Source organism: Anastrepha ludens, chromosome 2, assembly GCF_028408465.1.
Source record: "Anastrepha ludens isolate Willacy chromosome 2, idAnaLude1.1, whole genome shotgun sequence".
NCBI classification, from domain to species: domain Eukaryota; kingdom Metazoa; phylum Arthropoda; class Insecta; order Diptera; family Tephritidae; genus Anastrepha; species Anastrepha ludens.
The window spans coordinates 152,850,757-152,876,059 of NC_071498.1; the positions used below are offsets into that span (position 1 = coordinate 152,850,757).

At 39.8% G+C, this 25,303-nt stretch overlaps 1 protein-coding gene across 2 annotated transcripts; it reads left to right on the forward strand.

Moving 5' to 3' along the window:
- The first annotated feature begins 200 nt into the window (after positions 1-200).
- LOC128855621 (polyhomeotic-proximal chromatin protein-like) lies at positions 201-24,243 on the forward strand. 2 transcript variants are annotated; one of them, XM_054090668.1, is made up of 4 exons: positions 201-3,969; positions 4,032-4,125; positions 8,153-8,506; positions 22,707-24,243. In XM_054090668.1, the coding sequence occupies exons 1-4, from the start codon at positions 292-294 to the stop codon at positions 23,189-23,191; spliced, it is 4,611 nt and encodes a 1,536-aa protein (XP_053946643.1). In that variant the 5' UTR covers positions 201-291; the 3' UTR covers positions 23,192-24,243. The 2 variants fall into 2 exon arrangements, with proteins under 2 accessions (XP_053946643.1, XP_053946644.1); XM_054090669.1 differs by having other exon boundaries at positions 22,636-22,742.
- The last annotated feature ends 1,060 nt before the right edge of the window (positions 24,244-25,303 follow it).

Consider the following 25,303-nt stretch of genomic DNA (forward strand, 5'->3'; position numbering starts at 1 on the left):
TGAATGTGCAACGAAGATAATATATTAGATATTTTGATTGGTTTTAGGTCCATTGTGTTGTTTGTAATATTATCCGGTTTCTTTTGTAAGATTTAAGAAACTTATCCACTTCAAGTTTGCTTTAATTTAATTTTTATTCTTCTCTTATTTTCAGACATTAAACGCCGTAAGCTGGCCAACAACGCTGCTGCGCTACCAACTTCAGTGCACACAGCTACCAACAACGGTCTAGGCACAACAAAAACCAGCATCACGAACATACAACAACAAACTAGTCAAAATATAAATAAAATGTTGCCTCCTGCACAGGTGCATTATCAACAGCAACAGCAGCAGCAACAACAACAGCAACAACAGCAAAATGTGATAAAGAATGTGACAAACAATGCAAGCATCAAAATAATCCAGCAACAACAAGAACCACAACAACAACAGCAGCAGCAGCCACAGTCCAGTCCCCTTGGCGTAGACAACAAAATGTGGCGCAAAGATGCTGAGCGTGTGCCACCATTGCCACAAGCCGTAACGACAACAACAACAGCTATAACAACAATTGCCGGTGAGGATAACAATGTGGCAACACCTACTTGGACGACGGCAAGTAGCGGCAGTGGAATGAGTCACCAACAAACCGCCAGCCGGTATATAAATCGTTCGCTCTCTTCGCCAGTGAAGAAGCAGCAACCGAATTTCAAAGATGATCCGACTGGATACCTGCAACAACAGACAGCGTTGCTGCATAGTTCAATGATGAATGTCGCTATGGGCGAAGAAGAAGAAGAAGAAGAAGATGATGATGCAGAAGAAGAAGAAGAAGAAGATTTGCTAGAGGCAGATGCGTGTGCAGAGGAGGAGGCAGAGTTGACAGAGGATATGGATGAGCCAGAGGACACAGATGATTACGAAAGTGTGGCTGAAGAAGATAAGGAGATTAAGTTGAAACACAACTGCAATGACGATGGCAATGGCAGCGTTGATGCAACCATGCAGTTAAACGTGCAACACATCCAGCAGGAGGCAGCAGGCACGACGATTGGTGAGAAGAAACCACAGGCCACTTATGTCAAAAAGATTTACGTGCAGAATGGTGTTGCGCACTATCAGCAGCAGACACAACAGCAACAGCAGCAAGCAGTTACCCAACAGGAGACCACGTTTTATCGACCACAACAACAACAGCAACAGCAACGTAAGGCACAACAAACGGCTACTCAGCAGCAACAAATCATTGTTTCGGCTAGTCAAGCGCAGTTGCAACAGCAGCAGCAACAACAGTTACAACAAGCACAACTGCAACAGCAACATCACCAACAGTTAAAACAAATGCCCGTAGTTTCAATTAACGGCCAGCTGCTAGTGCCAACTTCTATGGCATCGGACGGTGGGGCAAATTTCACACTGACATTGAAGCCACAGCAACAACAACAACAGCAGCAACAGCAACAAATACAGTTAATGCAACAACAAAACATCATATTCCGGCAGCAGTCATCGCAACAACAACAACAACAACAATCGCAAAAACCGAACGTCGTGCCAATTGCTCAAGAATCGCCGGTCTCCTCCAGCACCGCCTTTGCGCGCTCCACGCCCGAGTCCCAGCGCCATACACCGAGGCCCGAACAAGTCGGCGCTATTTCCACTAGCAATGAGAGCCCACTGCCATGTCCCTCGCCAGCCGACTCGGTTGAGTCGGGAAGCTCACGCGCCTCTTCCACTAAAACAACAGCATCGCCTTCGCCAATGCAACAGCAGCAACAAAAACAACAACAACACATTTCACAAGCTAGCAACAACCAGGTGGTACAAATGCGCGTACAGCAACAACAGCCACAACAGCAGCCTACGCCGCAGATACGCATAATACGCCAGGCACCACAGCAGCAACAACAACAGCCGCAACGCATTGCTGTTGCACGCAGCGCGCTAACATCCATAGCTGGCAGTCGCGCCATCACATCCACAACCGCCACCACTACTACCGCAACTGTAGCAGCAGCCGCGACCGTAACCGCTAGTCAGCAGCATTTGGTAGAGGCACAAAAGTTACAAGCCGCAGTACAGAAGGCAACGCCAAGCAACACAATTCCGTTACAGCTGCCCAGCAGCCAGATTATCATGACATCCACCGGTCAGCTGATTGTGATGCCGACCAATGGTAAGCCGACGGCACAATTACAACAACAACAGGCGCAGGGTCAACAACAACTACTAATTACTACAACTGCCGGTAACAATGGTGCAACCGGTGGCGCCGGGCAAACGCCGACAGGCAATGTTATTATTCAGCATCAGCATCACCCACAGAATCAACTAGAGGTGCTGGGAGGTCACCAGCAACTGACCACCGCAAATGGTAGCATCATATTACAAAATGGACAACAACACCAGCACCAAGGTGGCTACATTGTGGGACAGGCATCCACAGCTGGCGCCACCACCACCACCGCCCAGTTGCAGCCAGCCACCGTAATACTCAATTCAGCTGGTCAAAATATATTGACCACAAGCAATGGCACCAAAGTAGCGCTGGCGACAACCACCAACACCGGCAACATCATTCACACTGGTGGTCAACAGCTAATTGCAGGCAATCAACTGCTGACCACCGCACAGAATGCCGCCACAGCGGCCACCACCGGCCTGCTGCATGGCCAGCAAGCAGTCGTACTAAATACGTTGCCGAATGGTGGCTACGTCATACAACAACAGCAGCAGCCTGCTGCACAACAACAATTTGCCACACTGGATGGTCAGGTGGTTAGTCAGCTTGTGCAACAGGCGGACGGCACCACAGCCTACGTGCAACAAACGCAGCAACAGCACACGCAGCAAAGCCCACAAGCGCAACAGCAAGCCCAGCAAACGCAGCGCATCATTATAACTTCGCCAGATGTGAAGAGGCGCGCAAAAAAGCGTAAGAGCTCCACAGGCAGCGTCTCGCCCACAAGTACGCCCACCACTAGCCTTTCGCCACAAATCTCCCCAACTATACCCAATCAAACAACTATTATACAACAACAAGCAGCCGCCGCCGCCGCTGCTGCAGCCGTGGCCGTGCAGCAACCACCGCCACCACCACCACCGCCACAGCCGCAAGTCGTACAAATCGCATCTGCCGCACCACCACAATACCAACAACAATTCCAACTTAGTCCCGGCATACAGGGGATTGTGGTTAACAAGGCGGCTACAACTACGACAGCCCAGCCACAGCAAATCATCTTGCAGAATGGGCAAATCATACAGCCAATGAATCTCATTGGACAGCAGCTAATTGTGCCCACTGGCCTGATGATGGCACCCGATACCACACTGCTGCAAATCCAGAATGTCGGGGCTTGTGGACCAAGCATACTCACCACCACACCGCAGGGCACCACAATGATGTTGCGCACTCCCTCGCCCCAAAATAAACAATTCATCTCGCCCACAGCCGCTGGGCAGCAATTCATTGTCGGCAGCAATGGGCAATTGAGTCCAATTGGACAAATTTATTCGACACCAATGGGCTTAGTAATGCCGACAGCACAACAGCAAGCCGGAACTGCCACGTACGTGCAGCAGAATGCGACCATACAAGTGCAACAGCATCCGCAAGCACAACAGCATCAGCATCAGCAACAACAGGCACAGCCGCAGGTGCAACAACAGCACGTGTCAGCACAACAGCAACAACATCATCAGCATCATCATGTAGCAATTCAACCGGCTACCACCCCAATGCAACAACAGCAGCAGCAGCAGCACCACCAACAACAGCAGCATCAGCACGTAACTATGCTGAGCTCCGAGCAAATTGTTATGGAATCGGCAACATCATCATCTTCAGCCACCACGTCGACCTCGTTGACATCGTTAAGCCGCAGCGGTCAGCGTTCTGCTGCAGCTAGTCCACCGGACACCACTACGCACAGCCCGCGCAGCCCAGAGCGGCCACCAAGTCATCGCAGTGGAGGCAGTGATATGGTATAGGAAAAACATATTTTTTTTCTTCAAATATAAAATTTTTCTACGATTCACATTTGCAGGTGCAATGCGTGTCTAGCTCGGAGCCGGATGGTGCCGCTTCGCCGCAGAGTGCGGATAGTCGTCAGTCGCCATCGACGACAGATGCTGAGAAAGGTATGTAAATAAGTAAGTTAAAACCAGCGCATAGCTGAGCTGCAGCTTTGCCATACAATTCGCTGGGGCTACATCTGCCAAAAGCGGAATCACAAAATAAGTCGTTCTCAAGAAATTTGCTTACGTCAAATGCGTGTGGCAATAACAGCAACAACGCATGAGCAGCGTCTTCCGGCTGAGGTTGGCGGTTGGCTTCTTTTAGTTGTTAGAATCAGAGTAGCAAATCGTGTAGTTATTTTGTATAAAGTTGCGCATAGCACCCGAATAAAATGTTTGAGGTTTGAGAGTTTGGAATGTCTCTCGGGGTTAGAGCTTCAGAGCTTACTTAAATTCCCAAAGGATGCAGGCTTACTACAAAGAGATTACTACAAGGAAACGTAAGGGTCAAGCACCATCTGGTACCACTAAGGACCAATAGGTCCATGTGATGGCTTTCAGCCAGCCAGGTCAACCTAACCTAACCTAACCTGCGCATTGCACAAAAATCTTGCGCTCATACAATTTAAGATACATTTTCGTGCTCCTGAATGAGAAGAGGTTAGATTAGGAAAGTTTACTCAGGTTAAGTAAAAACGCTTATCTCATTGAAAACGCGCACACTGTGACCCTTCGAAACCGATATCATGTCTTTCCTCAGCCACATGGACCGTCCGCAGAAGAACCGAGTATCCGTAGACTATGTTGAAAAGCTTTGTGTTGATTTCCTTGAAATTGCGAAAGCTTCAATTTGACAGCTTTCAAATCCATTCATCAGCAGAATTCACTCGAAATTCACAATAGATTTCTTTGCTTTGTGATAACATTAGAATAGGATAAAAGGCTCATCACGCAAGAGCCCACTTGGACAAAGAATTTAATTCATGCATTGTGATTCCATACAGAAAGGAGAAGAACCGGACAGAGGGAAAAGGAAGAAGCGACTTTGAATTAAAGGAGGATGACGACCCAACGGTGGCTAATTAGCATTAACCGCTTCAAGCTGGTGATGAAATTCACAAGATGTGTGATATTACTTTGTCTACACCAACAACAGGTCAACCAAGTGATCCAGTGAAGAATAACTCTTATCTAAAGTAGCACGGCTGGGTAGGCAATTGAAAAGCAAAGCCCTCTCTCGACGTTCGAGAAAAACGCTCTATCAATCACTCATCCCCGCGGTCTTACTGTACGGTGCTGAGTCCTGGGCATTGACGAACACCGATGGACGGTTATTAGAAGCTTTCGAGAGAAAAATTCTTTGCGTTGAGCGAATGGACAATGACGCTCCAACAAAGGTGCACTTTTCGAAATGAACTGGTCGAACTCGCAAAACAGGACATTCTCGTCTATATTGAAAAGACCGGGTCGACAACGACCTAACTGCCCTTGGTGTTTCTAATTGGCGTCAACGCGCAATGTAGGGGTGATTGGCGCAACGTTTTGGTAGCGGCCAAGACTGGCTGTCGGTTGTAGTTGCCAGTTAAATGAGTAACATTGAAACATGCTGAGATGATTCTACCTCATCCTGCAGACTGCTTCTGCAGCAAGGACTTGGAGCAATCCGAAGTCTCACCGAATGGATACCTAACGGACAATGCCCGAAAAATACCCTCCAAATTCGAGAGCAGAGGATTTGTTAGGCTTAGAAGGTCCCGCATCTACCCGAGGAAGGGTTCTCGCGACTTTGCATGTTTGTGCACTAATCCATCGCTCTCTGAGTTAATGCGTAGCCCATCTTTCCAGCGGTAGGACACAAGGTTCTCAATGGAACCGCAATTCTCACATTTCGCGAGGAAGCCGCCTCGAGGGTTCCCGAGGATAGCTCGCTCATCACCCCAGCAGATTCTCACTATACCACTGAGACCGCGCCCCCAAATGAGCCTAATATTAAAGCATTCGAATATAATGTAGATAAATCTGGCGTTTCCCGACTAATTTCGAACGCACTGACAACAAGCACAGGACCCTAATTACAGCTTGGCTGTCGGAGCAAATGTTTACCGCACTTACAGTAGTTACAGAAGTATGAAACCAACCCTACTTCGTTGATACCGGCTACCTCCACTTAGAAAGCACTCTAGTGGTCCTTGCTAAATTTGAGCTTGATGGGGAGCTCCTCGCAGAATAGAGAATGTGACAACATTTTTTGGGTAGAAATACGCTCAAGTGTTTTTCGATGTTTCTGCGTAACTCCTACTTTTGATGATTTCAAATTGACGAGATTTTTTTATGATCCAGTGAGAAGCGGAACATAAATGTTTCCAGAAAAGTGCTATATGAAGGTTTTAGTTTCTATGGGAGGTGCTACACCCCCTTTGCGGATTCCTACCACTTTTCCCCATAAGACAAGTATTGGCAATTTGTGTAACTGTATGAAATTTCATTATCTAAGCTTTTGTGGTTCCGAAGTAAAGCGATTTGGAAATTCCGGTTTATAAGGGAGGTGCCACGCCCCCTTTTCAATACTCATCACTTCTCACCAAAAGTACGGTACACACAATTTACGCAATCGTGCTTATTATGCACTTGATTCACATTTTAATCAGATGTGAAGCCCTTTTATATGTTTATCGGAAATTTATTTCCTTCAAATGGTTTAAATTTTTAGTATGGCGCACTTCTACAAATAAATTGAGAAACAAAGAAATTGTCAAAAATTGTGCTCCTGTGTGCCCCTGTGTCATAGTTATTTAACGCAGTGTAGTCTCTCAAGTTGCTTTTCGCAGTTCCAAATTTCAGCTGAAATATTTCGTATTCTCACCTTTCTTTCCAATCATTCGGCAGATGAAACTCGTTCAAGCCTCTCAAAAACAACGAAAACAATATTGTAATCGTACGAGCGATAAAATGTTTTAAAATGGACACCAAATGCCGTCGTAAAATCGTCTGCTAACCACTTACAATCCACATCCATTTACACGCCCACGAAGCTTCTCATGAGACACGCACGCAATCTGGTAATTTTCCTTCTAAAATCGACATATCAACCGTCGAGTAAAAAAAGAAAATCAAAAAGTAAAACTCAAAGAATAATAAAAAGCACGCAAAAAGTAGCATTACAAAGAAGGATCCAATGAAATATCACGCAACATCCTTAGGGTATTTTTATGCCAGCAAACCTCCTATAAACACTCGTACACATAAACTGCAAATAACGAACATATTTCTTCACGCAAAAACAATGTTAAGTCTGCACGAGACATTGAAGCAGGGAGTTGTTGGGTGGGGAAAACGATATCACCATACATTTTATGCTACTCACATACGACGGAGAAATCAAGACGTTAAACGCAACATTAAATTCCAATCGACATTTATAAGCGTGCACGCAACTTGCACCGATGATGAGGGGAAGAAGGTGAAGATTAGACAGGAATTGAAAGAAAAGCTGAAATGGCTAAAAGGCTAAGCGCAGCGCAAATGTGTATGTAAGTAAGTAGCGGGTGAAGATGAGCATGAAGCGTAGAATCGTTAAAGTAAGTAGGCTCGTAAATTGTACGCTCTATTAGCTGATACCTCGGCCACATACATACACGCAGCCACCGCCGAGTACGAGTATCGTACAGACACAGAGCGTTCAATGCAATGAGCAATACTAAGGAAAGGTGCCTTTAAGCTAAAACTGGCTCAAATTTCTATCTGCACAGTTATTATGCGCTTATGCCCGCCACAATCAAATCGAACACATTTTGTTGCCGTAAAAGTTCGGCAGCAGAAGATATTGATGGTAAAAATGAAACATCAGCGCTTTGCGATTGCCAAGCAACTTTGTGATAATTTTCGCCTGCTCATGTCAGTCAATATCAGATTTTTTTTATCACCCCTCTTCTTGCGCCCCGCGCACGTACAGCATTTATGTACTTATTTACTTGCTCATGCCAATTTATGTATTTTTATATCAGAAAATATTCTTTTTCGCTTCAACACCCTACATTTAATCGACTTTTCGTATTTTCAAATTTTTATTTTCTTGCCGTTGCGTCATCATCATCGTCATCATCATGATGGCCGCCGTACGTACGTATGTATTTCCATCAACTTCGATCAGGACTCGTCATGTCAAGCGCATATCAAACCACAAATATTTACAAACCATCGGAAGCGAAGATACGACGCGTACAAACACCACCACAAAGCGTTGGCGGTGGAGTGGGTGGTATGAGTGCTGGAAGCGTAGGCGGAGGTGGAGGAGGAGGAGTGGGTTTCACAATCACCTCAGCCGCCACATCTACAGCATTGGCCACCACACTCCAACTTCAGCAGCAACAACAGCAACAACAACATCATCATCAACAGCAGCAGCATCAGCAGCACCACCATCAACAGCAACTACATCAACGTCAGCAGCAGCAGCAACATCATTCGCTACACCAGGACATTGTTATGAAGCCCGATTCGCATGGTGAGTATGGCATAGTCGTATAGTCGCTACTCAATTGGCGCTGCGCTGTCACATCAGATTTTACTCATAATTTTTTTGTTGGTTAACATTATTTTGTAACGGTATAAGAATGAGATTTCATTTCGTATTCATTCGTATGCGCCAAATTAAAACATATTGTTGATATCCTTGTTATTATTGTGAATTGAATTTTTGAGCTCTACAAAATACTAACAAAGCCATTGGTGAAAACGTAACATTAACATTTCATCCGTACATTTCGTAATCTATCACGAAACAGCACTCACACACACATACTAACACACGTAATAACCACAGTAGGTACCTGTATGTATATGTACGTATGTAATTATGTATTTGCAAATATCCTTACTAACTTTCCTCTAATACTCTCATCACTATTTTTTTTCTCTTTTGATTGGTGTATTTTTCTTGTCGCACTTTTATTTTGTATTTTGTTTGCTTTTCTTTTCCGCGATATGCATCATCATCCATAAACGAGTATGTACAGTTGTGAACATGAAAATAGCAGTAACCTTAAAAAAATATTTTGAAGCCAAGTACGAAGGGTTAAGGGACTTCAGATGTGTTAAACTCTACATATCTGAATGACAATAAATAATAATGGTAAATAACGGTTAATTAATGGCTCACCATGTTTTTAAGTACAACATTGAAATAGCAGTACATTATTTAATTTTTTTTAAGATTATGCAAGGAATATTAATAAAAAATTGCTCAGATTTAGACGAAAGTATTTTTTTTTTTTTATTTTTTATTTATATTCCTTTTTAATTTTGGTGAGTGTCACACAAATATGGTAGAGCGAAAGACAGCACCACAGAACAACAAAAGTAGATTCTGCAATTGAGCACAGATGGAAGATCTTAAACAGAAATACAAAATATTCTTTGGTGTTCAGCAAAAATGATTTCAAATGCATTCAAATTTTTGGAATCAAATGCAATCATTTAAAAAAAGAGAAGGAAAACGAAAAACTGCTCTGCAAGCCGATCGCAAAGTTGTAAGGTGTTCCATAGAGAATTCCCTGAAATCAGCCATAGAAATAAAAAAAAAATAAAAAAAGTGCGTGTAGCGTACACATAGCAGAAGTGAAACTTTCAAGGCACACAAAGAAAGAAGGAGAGACCCGAGAGAGAATCAGAGAGAGAGAGAGAGAGAGAGAGAGAGAGAGAGAAAGAATATATATCTAAATAAATTCACAACATTTGCAGAGAATACGAATAGTCAAAATTTACAAAAAACGGAGAAGGGTCGACCGATGTAAGTAAACGCCGGACACAAACCGTGGCAACAACGCGCACTACTCTGAGCTTTTATCACCCGCACAAACGCAGAGAATCTAAGACTGCAGCAACGGCACAAATTACCGCAAGGCAATACCAATTAACCCGACGCCGGAATGGATAGCACTTTATAGTGCACACAAGCACTAGCCAGGAAAAGGAAATAAGGGCCAAAAAGTAAGCACCAAAAAAACGCCAAAAATATTGGGACCAATACACGCCCCAAACAGTAGGCACCAAGGAAATATAACGCCAAAAAGTAGGCACCAAAAATATATTTCCTACAAGTTTGCACCAAAAAACAAGCGCCAAAAAGTAGGCAGTGTTATTTCTCACTAGAAATTAGCAACCGCAAGGAAAAACTCAGGAAAAATAGCCTTAAGTGTATCTAAGATATACATATGTATTTAAGGTATAGCTCTCTGTCTCCCTTTGCTCTACGTTATAAATTTTTTCTCTATCGCGGAACGAAAATGCCCAAAACGTTGCATGGCCTTGAAATTTTACTCTCCATTCTCGCTCGTCCATCGACGCCTAAGAAGTTTCACTTCAAAAAGAAGTGAACTTACATGTTTCTAACATGACTGTACGTAGAAGGCTACGGGAGGCGGGATTAGCAGCTCGCAGCCCACGAAAAAAGCGACTACTGGAACCAAAAACATAAGGCAATATGTTTGGAATTTGCAAGAAAACCAGAATTTGCTAGCTGGACAGATGGCATGTGGCGTAATATTTTATGGAGTGACTAGTCTAAAAGAGTTTTTTTTATGGCAGCACGGGTTCACGACAATATGTAAGACATCCATAGATGGCACCGAAAATCAGCCACAACACACTCTTAAAACCATTGAACATGGGGGCTCAAAAATAATGGCATGAGGATTATGAAGTCGGGTGCGAAATGAGAAGCTGTGTTTTAAGTATTCCAGGAAATTCACTAATCGGAATCCAATATGCAGTAACTAACTCTTTTAGGAAAAAATAAAAAATGGCCTTGGAACTTTGCTTCCGTTTGCCTACATTTCACAATTGAAGTGGCAGAAATAAATTGTGTCAGAGCGTAACAGTTTTGACAGCGAAGGGGAATATGCATATATAAATAGATACCAGGTTTGCTCGTCAGGTATGGTGAAAAAAATCTTTTCGCCCTGCTTGCATAAGTAGAACGAAGGGGAATATAGATAGAGCGCAGAACGGCAGTGCTCTGCTGCGACGAAGCGCATAAAAGGTGGCGGCATATTTTTAAAGCTGACGCAACTGGAATGTTTCTCATATTGTGGCGCAGTCCTCATAACCAAAATTGATGGCATAATGGACACCAATATTTATGTGGAAATAATGCAGAATGTTATTATGCCATATAGCGGAGAGGAAATGCCCATGAAATGGGTCTACCAATAGGATATTGATCCTAAACACACGAGACGGAAGGCCAATAATTAGGTTTCGCGCAAATAAAATTGAGGTTATGCAATGGCCAGCTCAGTCACCCGAACTGGAACTCAATAGAAAAACTAAGGGGGGTTAAAAAGAGCTGCGCGAAATGCCAAACCGCGTAACAATAAAAAACTTTGGAAAATTGTTGAAGATGCGTGGCTGATGATTCCGAAGTTGCGATGTGAGCAATTAGTGGCCTCAATGCCCCGCCGTTGTGCTGCTGTAATATAAAATCTGGGAAATTCAACTAAATATTAGTTACAACTTTGTATCTGCAAACTTGGTCAATGCAGTTTATCCGCACTTTTTTAATAAATTTGGTCAAAATGCGCTACTTTTATGGCCACTGCTTTATGTTAATGTTAAGCCTGAATTTCTATTTTTTGTTATACAAATTTTTGTTTTTCGTTTCGGAACTCATTTAAATATGTGTTCAGTTCAGGAATAGAGTAATATTTCAAATAATAAAAAAAATTTTATACCTAGATTTTTTTAAATTTTTTGAAAAAATCTAATACATGTTTTTTGGTACTGCTATTTTCGTGTTCGCAACTGTATGTGTGTATATATGTATGTATAGCAAAATCACGTAAAATCTTCTTATGCTCATAAATACCTATGCATGTCAATGTAAAAAGCATAACCAAACATATTTTCCTGTATAGTTTTAGCTGCGAATACTTATTTATTTTTCTGATCAAATCCTATCAGCCTCCATTCACATGTAGATGTACATACGTATGTTTCTTATTGTTGTTACACGTGTAATCTATGCTCTGGGCAGGGTAAGATTCTTTTGAAAACATAGACTTGCCGTGAAACGTCGCATAAAATGCAGCCAAGGGATATCAAATAAAATAAATAAATAAAATAAAAATTATTTTCGGAAGTAATGAATGGTAAAAAATATTCGTATTGTGATGGAACATGTACATATGTGCATTTACATATACAGGGTGGTGCATATACAGGGTGGTTCATATTGTGTCCCATCGCTCCGCAGCAATGGCAAACCTCGGAGCGTATTTCTGCCATGAAAAAGCTTCTCATAAAAAACCATTTGCCGTTCGGCGACGGATTAAAATTGTAGGTCCCTCCATTTGTGAAACAACATCAAGACGCAAACCACAAATAGGAGGAGGAGCTCGGCCAAACACCAACGAGCCAATTATTATTATTTTTTTTAATCAGTGCGTTTATTGAAAAGAAGACAAAATCAGTTCATCAGTCCGACGAAGCGCTTTTTCATCTGGACGGCTATGTTGATAAGCGAAACTGCCTCATCTGGAGATTAGAAAGCCCGCAGGGGGTCTTTGAAAAGTCAATACATCCTCCGGGAGTGGTGCCAGTTTGGTGCGGATTTTGGATCGGCGGCATCATTGACCAATTTTTCTTTGTAAATGTTACGCGAACACCATTTCGGTCAACGGAGAACGCTACCGTGGCATGATAAACGATATTTTGTGGTCGGAAAATCTAAGAGATGGACTTGGCCAATCTTTGGTTTCAGCAGCAAGGCGAGTCGTGCCACGCAGTCATGCCAAAAGGTATCAATCTTTCGGTAATTATGTTATCATTATTCAGATAATTAGGATGAGTATCAATCAAGCCATTTGTGAGATGGAGCCAGAAAACGTCAGCAAGGTCTTGCATCTTGGGATAATGCGATGGGCTACTGCGAAGCCAGCCGAGACAGTCACATGAATTAAATCGTATTCCATATAAAGGGTTTTCCAATAACAGGTGTTATTTTGAACAGCCCGCTATTTCGGTAGATGTCACTTCTGAAGCTGTCATTTTTTGATATTTGACAAGTAGGAACTACGCCATTAATAAAAATGGAACGATACACGCTTAGACAACGCACTGAAATTATTAAAATTCACTATAAAAATGGTGAAAATTTGGCAAAGATGGTACGTAAAACTCGAACATTTTTGGGTCATCGTGAATCACCTTGTCGGACCGCAATACAGAAATTGGTGAAAAAATTCGAGCTGTTGGGACAAGTTAGTGATGTAATATAAAAAATAAAATCTATGCACGTCACTCAAGAACAGCCGAAAATATTGCTGTTGTAGCCGAAAGTGTTGAAGAAAATCCAGGTTTGTCCATTCCTCGTCGTTCTTTGGAATTAGGCATTCCACAAATGTCATTACACCGTATTTTGCATAAATATTTTGGTCTTAAGGTCCAATTAACACACAAAACTCAAGTGGGCCTATCATCAACACCGTCGTGTCTTCGCTAATTGGGTTGTTGGAATGCATGAAAATGATCCGGAATTCCTTCGAAAAACCATCTTGAGTGATGAGGCCCATTTCCACCTCGGTGGCTTTGTCAACAACAAAATTGTCGGATCTGGGGCACAGAAAATCCAAGAGTTATTGTTGAAAAGCCTCTCTATCTTCAACGCGTGACTGTAGGGTGGGGTTTATGGTCCGGCAGAGTCATTGGACCTTACTTTTTCGACAATGAAGCTGGAGCAACAGTTACGGTGAATGGACTGCGATATCGAGAGATGATTAACAATTTTGTGGGGACGGAATTGGATGGTATTGATCTGGAGAACGTTTATTTTCAACAAGACGGCGCTACGTGCCACACAAACAACCTCTTCTTGGAAAACCCATTATAATAAGGAAATATTTGCTCTTTCGAATCAACCAATAATATGCATAACAATAATTTTTGTTAATTTTGTTAATCGCAGTTTGATTTAGAATTCGGATATCACTACCCGGTACGATCTGCTACTCAAGCCGCTTGCATCAAAATTCTCTCTTATTGCAATCGCCTCGTCATTAACACTTTACCCAAATGCAATACCTTTTGTTGCTTATTCTCCTTCTTTGTTGGCGTTGTGACCATCTAAGCAATTTTGGTCGCGCTCAAGTGGCTGTCCTAAGACAGAGAAAGCCCCTTACTTATAAGTTTTATGGTAAAAAAACACAATTTTATGGTTTGAAATACCCTTTTTTCAGTATAGTCTCCCGGTTCCAATGAGGTTCCAACTTATGAATTCCATCCCTGAAGTGAGAATCTTGAAGTGCTGCAAAAAACAGCTGTTATGACCACCGAGATGCCTAGGGCTTCTACCAAATCTTTTTCAGTGCCTCGATGATTTTGCAATACCATATCCTGTATTTTTTCTACAATTTCTGGTATACTTGCTGTTTTTATAGGTCCGGTGGATCGTCTTGAAGACTTGTGCGACCACGTTTAAATTCAGCAACCCATATTTCTACTATACTATATTAATTAATGACGAAAAATTCTTACACACTTTGAACATTCGTTCATAAGCTTCCTTTGCTCTTAAGCCTTCCAAAAAGAAGAATTCAAACACTGCACGATACTTGGTTTTTTCCATTGTAGAAAATTCTGTGACACTTCGGTGCTAAATGGCTTGTAAACAAAGAATGAATTGACAGATTGAAATGAAACTTCACTTGTGTTAATATGAAGACTGCGTCAACATAGTAAGAAAAAAAATTAGGCTCTTTCTTATAGAGCCGCACAACTTATTGAACAACCTAGTATAATCCTAGAACAACCTCCTCCATCAGAAGGGCAATTCCCTTGAGCGAACAGTTTTGCCTTTAGCAAGTCTTCGATATCGGAATAAATTATCTTCTCTTGAGTGGACACTTCGCTAGGGCGGATAAAAGTGAACGACGATGAGTACCCCCACCAAGGGGAGGTTTCACTGTGTATTTATATTATATAATATTTTTGTTGCCAAGTTATTGTGTGGGTTTATTACCAACTCAGCATTTTCTTCAAGTCCAGTCCCTTCAATAAGCTGCTGCTTAACTATAACGAAATCCATTGTTGTGCATTGAAATCCATTGGCATTGGAAATATGTGAATACAATTATCCTTTTGTTGTGTGTACGTACGTATGTACATGCATATCCTTATAAGCCAATAATTTACTTACAGACATAATAATTCAATTAAGCGTGGAAAATTTCGCTACGTCAACGAAATAACTTGCAACATGAAGATAGCTGTTTTTTTGTTTTGAATTACAAATGGATAGTCTTGCATGGATGTATGTCCGTACCTTCGGGAATTCATATATGCACGTAAGCTTTGCCTACATTATACATCATACCGTTGTGCGTTTCGTATGCCATCAATATGCTTTCATCTTCAATTATGCCACTTAACTTGTTGTATTCCATCAAGAAGGGCGCTACTGGAGCACTTCACCAGTGCAGGGATATTGAGTAGCGTTTTTCTGTGCATCTTCCTTTGGAAGTCATCCTTCGTTTTTCCTTTTTTTGTAAGTATCTGATTTAGATTACCTTTTTTCCATCATTTTTTATTCGCTTATTAGCTACAAACCGCATCTCTGACGGATTAATTGCCTTTTTTACGACAAATCATTTAAAATTGGTTTAAAAAATATTACAAAAAAAAAGCTAAAAAATGTTCCACATAAATTTCCCTTTTTTTTCAAATCACACTATTTTGTATAGAGGTGATATAAAGGGTTTTCCAATAAGAGGTGTTATTCCCGTAAAAGATCAATAGTTTCGTTGCTTGCGTGGCACGTAACGCCGTCTTGTTAAAAATAAACGTTGTCCAGATAAATACCATCCGATTCCGGCCATAAAAAATCGTTAATCGTTTCTCGATAGCGCAATCCATTTACCGTAACTGCTGCTCCAGCTTCATTTTCGAAAAAGTAAGGTCCAATGACTACGTCGGACCATAAACTGCACCCAACAGTCACACGTTGAGGATAGAGAGGCTTTTCAACAATAACTCTTGGATTTTCTGAGCCCCAGATCCGACAATTTAGCTTGTTGACGAAGCCACCGAAATGGAAATGGGCCTCATCACTTAAGATGATTTTTCGATGGGTGTCACTCAGAAATAACTGCTTTAATGCTGGTATAATGGTACAGTTGCGATTTGACCAGATTTTCTGAAAACCAGACGACGATTTGCTTTGAGGTGCTTCTTCCGCCAACAATTTTTTTTTTTAAATTAAGCTGGTCTTGAAAGACCCTTACTGCCGATTGGTGTTTTGTTTCCGATTCATATGCATAGATCCAAGATTAATCACCTGTTCCGATGTCGTAGACGTGATTTGAACCACCGCAACTGAAATTCTTCAACGATTCTTTGAACCAATCGACACGAGTCCTTTTTTGGGAAATTGTCAAATTATGCGGTATGCAGCGAGAACAGATCTTTTTGACTTTGACTTTTAATCTTTTGACTTTTCGGATGTTCATACAATAATGAATATATGATAGTTCCACTAATGCACTGATACAGGGGTTGGCAATCTTCTAAGTATGAAGAGTTAAAAATTACAAATTACAAAATTTAAATTGCCGACGATAAATAGTAACAATTCCTCTACGAAAAAATAGGCCGGGTTTCCCCTTTCCTAGCAGTAAAATTTTTGCAACCATTTGCTGTTCCTTAATTCAAAGTGATTAGTGCCTTTTTCATTTGGGAACTCAATTATATCATTCAAGCGCAAAGCAAAACATTTCAACACCTTAACTTTGGAAAATCATCACAGATTCTTGTGAAGGAGGCGGTCGGAAAGCTGAGTCTCCATTTCGTTTCATAATTCTTTATAGTGAGCGAGTGGCTGAGAGATAGAATCGGTGCCTAATCCTCGTTAATCGATTCAGAACGATTTTTAAATGTGTTTTTTTTTTTGTAAGAAAGTAAATAATATTTTTGCTTAACTAAACAGCCGCAGTTTTATATCCAAAGAATCGCATGTGGCTCGAGAGCCGCAGGTTGCCGAACTCTGCTCCAGGATACCTCTATCTCGTAATATGTCGCATGACCATCCGGCGTTATTAATTCACACTCAGCACCTATTGTTTCTGTCACAGCAATCGTTCGGCCTTCACGAAATTCATCCTGCAAATTTTGACGGCCACGTTTGGAACTGGTTGCGGCTAAATGTGGTGCTTCAACCCATTTCGGAGTCGCACTTTATTATACTAAAATTTAATGAGCTATAAAACCGTGTACTAAGTTTTTTTTCCTTTTTCAAATTGCCTTCGAAAAGTGTCAAATTTTGTTAAAAGTTTGTCGCAAATTTTAAACTGCGTACGAAATTTTTTTTTTCAATTTTCAAATGAAGATTTCATATCTTTGATGAAGATTTGTTTGAAAATTTTGTAGAACTTTTGTTGGAAGTTTGAAACTTGAATTTTTGTGGTTTTTATCATAGGACATATATTTTTATAAAAAAAAATAGTTGAAATTATTTTGAAAAAAAAAAGTTTCAATATTTATCAAGAGGTGGGAAACTGCGTACGATATTTTTTTTTCAAATGAAGTTATGAAATTTTGATGAAATTTGTTTGAAAATTTTATAGAACTTGAAACTTGAGACTTTAAAACTTGAATTTTTGGGGTTTTTTTATGGGACATATATTTTTGTAAAAAAAAATAATTGAAATTATTTTGGAAAAAAAATCTTTCAGTATTCATCAGCAAGTGGGGACCTTATAATTGTGTAACTCACTTCACATTTGTACATACATTTCATTGTTGCTAATACACTCTAACGACTTAACCACATACATACATACATACATACATGCATACCTACATATCAACATCTGGTGATGGCTTTTATGTGCAAAAATATGTGTTTTCGCTTATTTACCCCTTCACAATTTATTCGTCCGTCAATTAACTACATACATACATACATACATACATATAAAGTAATGCAGAGAACTTCATTTGCTTCCATGGGCCTAAAAAAAACTAAAAACATTCACCGAATTTGTACATAGTAACCCATCAATTTTCCATTAGTGTTCATGAAAAAATCAGCGAAAATCAACGTCAATCGATACCCTTTTTCGCTGAGCATAAAACCGTATTAAAAATGACTTAATTAATTCTTAGAGTCACCAAGAAATTCACCAACAACGACTACTGTAACAACAACGCCACCACCACCAACACAATCGCTGACGCCTACACCCACAACAACACCAACAACCAACCACCAAACAACAAGCCGTAAGTCACCACAAAAAACGCCAAACAAATTGCTACGCGCACGTACCACACGCGCTGCACGCACCACGGCTAATAGCGCAGAGTTGGCCGATAGTACCGCAGTGGCAGCAACAGTGCCTACTGCTGCGCCTTCTGCACCGCCGGCTACACATACATTCGCAATTGGTGAATTGATTTGGGGTCCCTCGCGTGGCTATCCGGCATGGCCGGGTAAAGTAGTGAAAGTGGAAATGGATGATCAACCACAAACCGCAAATGGTGAACCTGCAGTTTGGGTGCAGTGGTTTAGTGGTGGTGGCCGTATCATAACCGAACTTATAGCGATCACTTCATTGCACAGTCTCTCTGATGGTTTGGAGGCGCATCACAAAGCGCAAAAGGATACCAGAAAGTGAGCACTTAATTTATGTTGGCAATTGCCAAAAAAGATGTATAGAAAATTTATATGAAAAATATAAGACAGATAATCGACTGATAGGAGAATAGGGCAATAAAAAGTAAAAATTTTTTTTTTTTTTTTTGTAATAAATTTGTACTAAATTTTAAAGGGCGTGGTTCTACCACTAGAATCAAAATAGAATCAGGTTTTGGCGCTAAAGACTTTTTTGCACATTTTTGCTAATAAAACTGCAACAAATTTTGATTTTTTTCATTAGCCCAGAAAAGCGGCCATACATCATGAGCCGAGCATTTTTGCAGAACGAAATTACAGTCGAGAACGTCTCAGTTTTTTTCTTACATTGGGTAAAATTTTCCAATGCGCGGTCATAGAAATCTTTATATTACATGGGGAAATTCTGTTATAAGCGTATAGTAAGTCGTTTCCTGATGGAAGTATTATTATTGTCAATGTTCTGCAGTAAAATTTCACGAAGATTTTTGTATTTTTTATAACATAGTTTTATAGTGCAAAGATGACATAAAAACAGCTGGCGGTGGTGTTGTCTGAGTGACACAGCCGAGACCCAATTAGCACAAAGATGCTATTTGGATACACCAATTGTAGAACCACTGCTTTTTTATTAGTTGAACCATCTTGATTTGACTATGTTCTTTTCTGCAATTTCTTTCAAGTTAACCATCGAGAAATCCCCCAGCATTATATATAGTAGAGCACCCAGACTGTCGCACTCACACAGACAGTGAAATACTGTTTCCTTAAATTCTTCTTGATTGCAGCTTCTGCATCTCTCGTTGTACGTCCACCCCATCTTCCTTAAATGGTCTCCCAAGGGCAATGGCCAGTTATTGTTAACGTAAATCTGAATATGTCTGCTTGTGGCTTTTTTAACAAGTCGTCAGTCCGGATTTGTTGAAATTGGGCCACGTTTGTTTAGTTTTTTTGCAGGTATCCGTGGCAGTCCATATGTCTGGATTCGTTATGGGATGCCCGCTGCCTTGTAAGTTCTTCAGCTTTCTCATTTCCTTCTTTGTTCCTATGGCCCAGATGAGAATGATGGCTGTCGTGCGCGCTTAAACATTAGGTTCTTCTTTGCATTTTCTGGCGCTTTTTGAATGATTTTGATTTTACATTCTGTCAAAAAAGTACCGGAAATTGTTCCATAAAACTTAAAATAATTGTTTAATCATCAAAATGTATTTTGTCGCCTTCAAAATAGGCTGCATTCGAAGCAATACACCAACGCCAAACGCCAACGATTAGTCCAGTCATCAAAACACCTTTTAAACGCGTTTGAAGATCTCCTTCAGCGAATTCTCCTTAATGGCCTCTATAGACTCAAAGCGGCGTCCGCGCAGTGGCAATTTAATTTTTCGGAAAAGGAAAGGAGGAAAAAGTCACAGGAGGCTAAATGTGGTGAATACGGTGATTGTTCGATTATATTTGTCGAATTTTTGGTCAAAAAAGTGTTCACAATTTGAGCCTTGTGGGACGGTGCGTTATCATGGTGCAAGATCAATGAGTTTTCTTTCCACAAACTGGGCCGTTTCCTACTCACATTCTCTCTCAAACTTCCAAATAATATTCTTTATTTACCGTAGAACCATTTGGAATGAATTCCGAGTGTACAACACCATGAATATCAAAGAAAACGAGCAGCATGACTTTCACTTTTGACCGACTTGGACGGGGTTTTTAGAGTTTCGGCTCATGTGGATAGCGACATTTGGCCGCCTGTTGACTGGTTTGGATGTCAAACTTATATACCTCATCACCTATTATGATGCGTTGGATAAAAATCGGATCAGAAATCACTTGCTCAAGCATGGTTCAGCCACCTTCTTTCAATGAATATTTTGAAATAAATTCAACACTCGTGGAACGAGTCGAGCAACTACGCGTCTCATGCCCAATTGATGGTGTACAATGTTGCGAATTGATTCGTGAGACACGCTAAGGTCACGGAATATTGCTTTTAATTATAAACAACATTAATTGGGTTTTGCTTGGGTTAGCATATTTAGGTCACTGCTCGCAGCCCATCTACTTAGGTATCGTCGAGGAATTATTCATTACTGACATCAGGCATCACTTTTGAAAAACGCCTTTACAAATAAGAAAATTTTACCCACTGTATAAAATAACTAAGACATAATCGACTGTAGCGTTGTTTTGCAGAAATGTTCTAGCTATGAATTACTTTCAATTATATGGTGGCTTTTCAGTTCCAGTATTCTGGGCAGTACAGTTTGTGTCAGAAAAAAGGAACGACGATTAAAATCGTACATGAAAGTATTTACAAAACTACGAGTCGCAATTACTCAATAAGCCGTGTAGTCTTCATCGTTGTCGAGTATAGCCTGGCATCTGCTTCATGCTTTGAACCAGCTTTTCTGCGTAGCTCTAAGCATATTTTGCGAACTTCACGCACGAGTTGCTTTCAATCATCAAATAACGTTTCGGCAAGATGCGTTTTCATAATTCCCCACACATTTTGAATGGGGTTTTGCGTCTGAGAACTGGGAAGGCCAGTCCAATACCGTGACACCATTTTCTTGTTTTATTGTTTCTCAATGTGTTTTTCTGATAGCAGTGGTTTTGACGATGTGGGACGGTAGGATATGTTCGCCTCCTTCAGTCGACGTTCGATGGTGTTGATGCTCACATCTATTCTCTTTTTAGCAAGAAGTGATTGTGCTTGGCGTAGTCACAAAGAAGGATCCCGCTTAAAAAGTTGGACGCTCACTTTATCCTGCTTTTTCGTCGTCACCCGCTTCAAGCCGCGCTCGGAAAAGTCACCAAAATTTCTGTACACCTTATACCACTGATTCCACATCACAACAAACTTTTCTGATTTTTTAATCACTTTTGCTGCCGCGGCATAAGATAATTTCGGCCCTTTCGAATGCGTGCGTAAAAATACCACCTCAAAACGCTTCGCGTACTTCTCACTCATTTTTGTTTGGTTGCGTTTACGGGAAAGTTTCGAACGACACTAACCTGAGTTAGCACTGGCGTCGTAGCCCTTGAGTGGGACTAGAACGAAATATATCTTGAAGTTACAAAATAAAAGCCGGTTCTTTTCTTCTGACACAGACTGTACCTTCCAATATAATGAACTTCTAGCGAAGTTTGCTCCAGTTTTATTTTAGTTTTCGTTAGAGATCAGAAAAAGTTGAATTTCGTACTGAGGTAAGACGAAGTAAATACAGTATCTAAATTCTTAATAGTACTTGTTTAGTCTAAACAATTTATATTACAGTTTCTTGCACTTTTCATTTAATATTTCGAAAAATATATTATTTTAATAAATTATATCACCGGAATGCTAAATTATTTAAATCGTATGTCTATTTTTTATGATCAAGTTTTAGATAGTTATTAGAATTTGTAGAACGATCATTTACATTTTTCCGTGAATGCTATTTTAAAATTCAATGTTGAAAATTAGTATGCGCTATAAATGTATCTCTAAATTATTTGATGAATTTTTGTGATTGTTGAAAAATTTTATGCATTTTTTATTGTAGATATTAGATTTGTCAGTTTTAAAAACATTTTTTTGTATTGAGAGATTTTTTTTCGTATTAATCAAACAAGTTTTATTTGTTTATCAAAAAACAAAAAACATCTTTAATATTAAATGTTTATTATTTTATTAATTAATTTCTTTTCTTTATTGCTTTTTCTACTCCTACCAACCCGCTGTGTTCGTGTCATGTGAATATATGTATATCTATGTCTGTGTACATGTTGAATGCATCCAACACCAACAACCAACAAAACCAACCAAAAATATCATCCAATTAATCATCAACAACAAAATCAAACTATCCCTCCATAATATTTCCCCAAATACAACAAAAAAAACACACACCACACATTTTCCGAATTGGTAAATTGAAAAAAAAAAATTAAAAAACGAACACGAAAACGAAATACCAAATCCACAACCTAAAAAGGAGCCGAAAATTAAATTCACAGCTTGAACGTGCCATTCAAGAAGCAATGACCGAATTGGATCGTATTTCAGCTACATCAACAACAACAATTGTGCATGCAACAGCAGCCAAGCAATTGCAACAGGCCACGGCCACATCAACAACAACCACACCGCTCAACGGCAACTCGAACAACAACAACAATTCAGCAAGCCCAAATCGCAATAAACGCAGTACCAATTCCACGCAGCGTGCGCACAGCAACAACAATAGCATCACTGGCAGCGCCACCGGTGGTGGCACAACTGCCGGTGGTTACGCAATTGTGCCAACATCTGGTGGACCCACACACGCCATATCTACCACCAGCGCGCAGAATAGCTTCAGCACACCGCCAACTACATCTACAGCGCCACGCAGTAAGCCAATACGTATAGCACCTGCACCAGCACCACCAAGCGGCTCACCCAACAAAAACGCCACTGCTACGACCACCACAGCAACAACAGTGGCTCTTAGCCAAGCGCAGGCACAACAAGCCGCCGCTACGCAGCAGCTCTCGGCGCTGGGCAAATGACACGGGGAGTCTTGCGCGCAGGTCTCATGGTCCATGCAAACTTACACGCTAGTCATACACAATAAATAGTCAGAGGTGATGAGAGCGCCTATGGGCGTGAGCAAGGATGCGGCGCGGTGAGTGATGAATGAGTGTATCACAAAAAAGAAGTAGCAAGTGTTGAATTAAAGAGTTGGGGCTCTAGAATGACAGATTACAAGATAGCGATTAGAGACTAGCGTGAGAGCACCGCTGATTGTGACGCAACAAGTGGGCAAACAAGAAAGAGAACGGGGGAAATAATGAGTTAAATTCGCTCGTTAGTAACAAAAAAACATAAAAAACATAAAAATGGAAAACAATAAAATGAAACCAAATGTCTACTTTTTACGTCAGCTCAATAGCTGATTCTGTTACATTCACTGAGAGCGGGATAGCGGTGGTTTGCGAAAATCGCCACCCTCTGTATTCTCTCTGCGACTATGAGGCGACCGTTAAAGATCATTGGAGACTATGCGGGAGTTAAAAATTGCTGCTGCGATTCAAATGGTGTGTGTGAGAGAGAGAATAGTGTGTGATTTATGCTGGCTAAAGAGTAGCGAAATGCAGCTGGCTATGTTAAACATACATACATATATAAAATACATAGCATAGTGAAAGGAATTGAGAAAGCGTATTGTGGAGAGCGTAGACATGTTAAGAAGACGCAAAAAATGCGTGTAAAAGTAATTATTAATAAATACAAAATCACTCAACCATATGCAAAATATTACATATAATAAAATGTGTATGCTAATTCAGTATTCATATACATACATACATATATATATGTATATATATACCAGTAAACATGTGTATGCAGGCCGATGCATACCTACACTTATTAGTATATAAGTATAAAATGTTGATAAAAGAAGCAAACCACATAAAATTAAAGATAAACAAGAAAGTTTGTTATAATTTATTTAATTTTCATTTATTTTAATTTTTTTTGTGATTTGTTCTGAACAAATTAAGCATCAATGTCAAGACGATTTACAACAATGCAAAGTTTATTTATTATAAATGGAAAATTCATGAAAATACGCTTTTATGTATTTGTAAAAATTTAGTTGTTGCAACAAATTTCGTTAGTACTTCATGTATTTGTACATGTATATAGTTTAAGAAACGATCAACTTGTACATATATATGTTTCTGTAAGAACATGAAAAGCGCATAAATATTATGAAGCCAAGATGTGAAATTATCAATACAAAGTCTTGCGAGTATTTTATGCATAATAATTGTACAAAAAATAAAGAAAATAAAAGTGAAAATAACAAATATCATATAAATGGTAAATGATAAACTTTAATTGTTAGTAATTCATATTAGTTTGTAAGATGCATAAAAAATAAAATAAATTAAAAAATAATATAAAATTAATAAAATAAAACAAAAAACTAAAATAAAATAAAAAAATAAAATCAATAAAATCAATAAAATAAAATAAAATAAAAAATTAAATAGCCGTAGCAATTGAAGAAAAAAAATAACAAAAAAGAATAGCTTATAAGTATACAACAACAAAACTTTTATTTACACCCTGGCTTTGACCTACGATAAAAAAATATTATAGACAAAAATGAAAACTAGCAACCATTTTCGCTTTCAATAAATATTTGAAGCATCAATTTTTTTTCAAACTTGTATGTATGTATGTGCATATTTGCATCAAAGAATTTTTTTTGCTTTTTGTTTAGCTCCGCACCCATAAAACTGATACAACAATAGCGTTTTACTTAAAGCTAATAGACAATAACAATACAACATGGAAAAATGTATAATTTAATTACATACTTACTATATGCACATAGTATATGTATGGATGTGCAAATAATTAAATATATTTAAACCATGCTTTTCGCAGCGAATTTATAGCTAACACACCTGCATACATACCTACATATGTTTGAGAAAACATTAGCAGGCCCAGATATACGTAAAAAAAACAATTATTCAAACGCATATTGACTTTAATTTTAATGCTACCTTATTATGTATGAATGTAAGTTTTGTTTCGAAACTTCAAAATATAATATTTTTAGTCTCATTTTTTGTATACAAATATTGTTTGTTTGTATATATTGT

Excerpts from the sequence above, each read along its gene's own strand:
- LOC128855621 (XM_054090668.1), top strand. The coding sequence starts at position 292 with ATGTTGCCTCCTGCACAGGTGCATTATCAACAGCAACAGCAGCAGCAA. Across the intron at positions 3,970-4,031 it reads GCAGTGGAGGCAGTGATATG|GTGCAATGCGTGTCTAGCTC; the intron begins GTATAGGAAAAA and ends TCACATTTGCAG. Across the intron at positions 8,507-22,706 it reads TATGAAGCCCGATTCGCATG|CTACATCAACAACAACAATT; the intron begins GTGAGTATGGCA and ends ATCGTATTTCAG.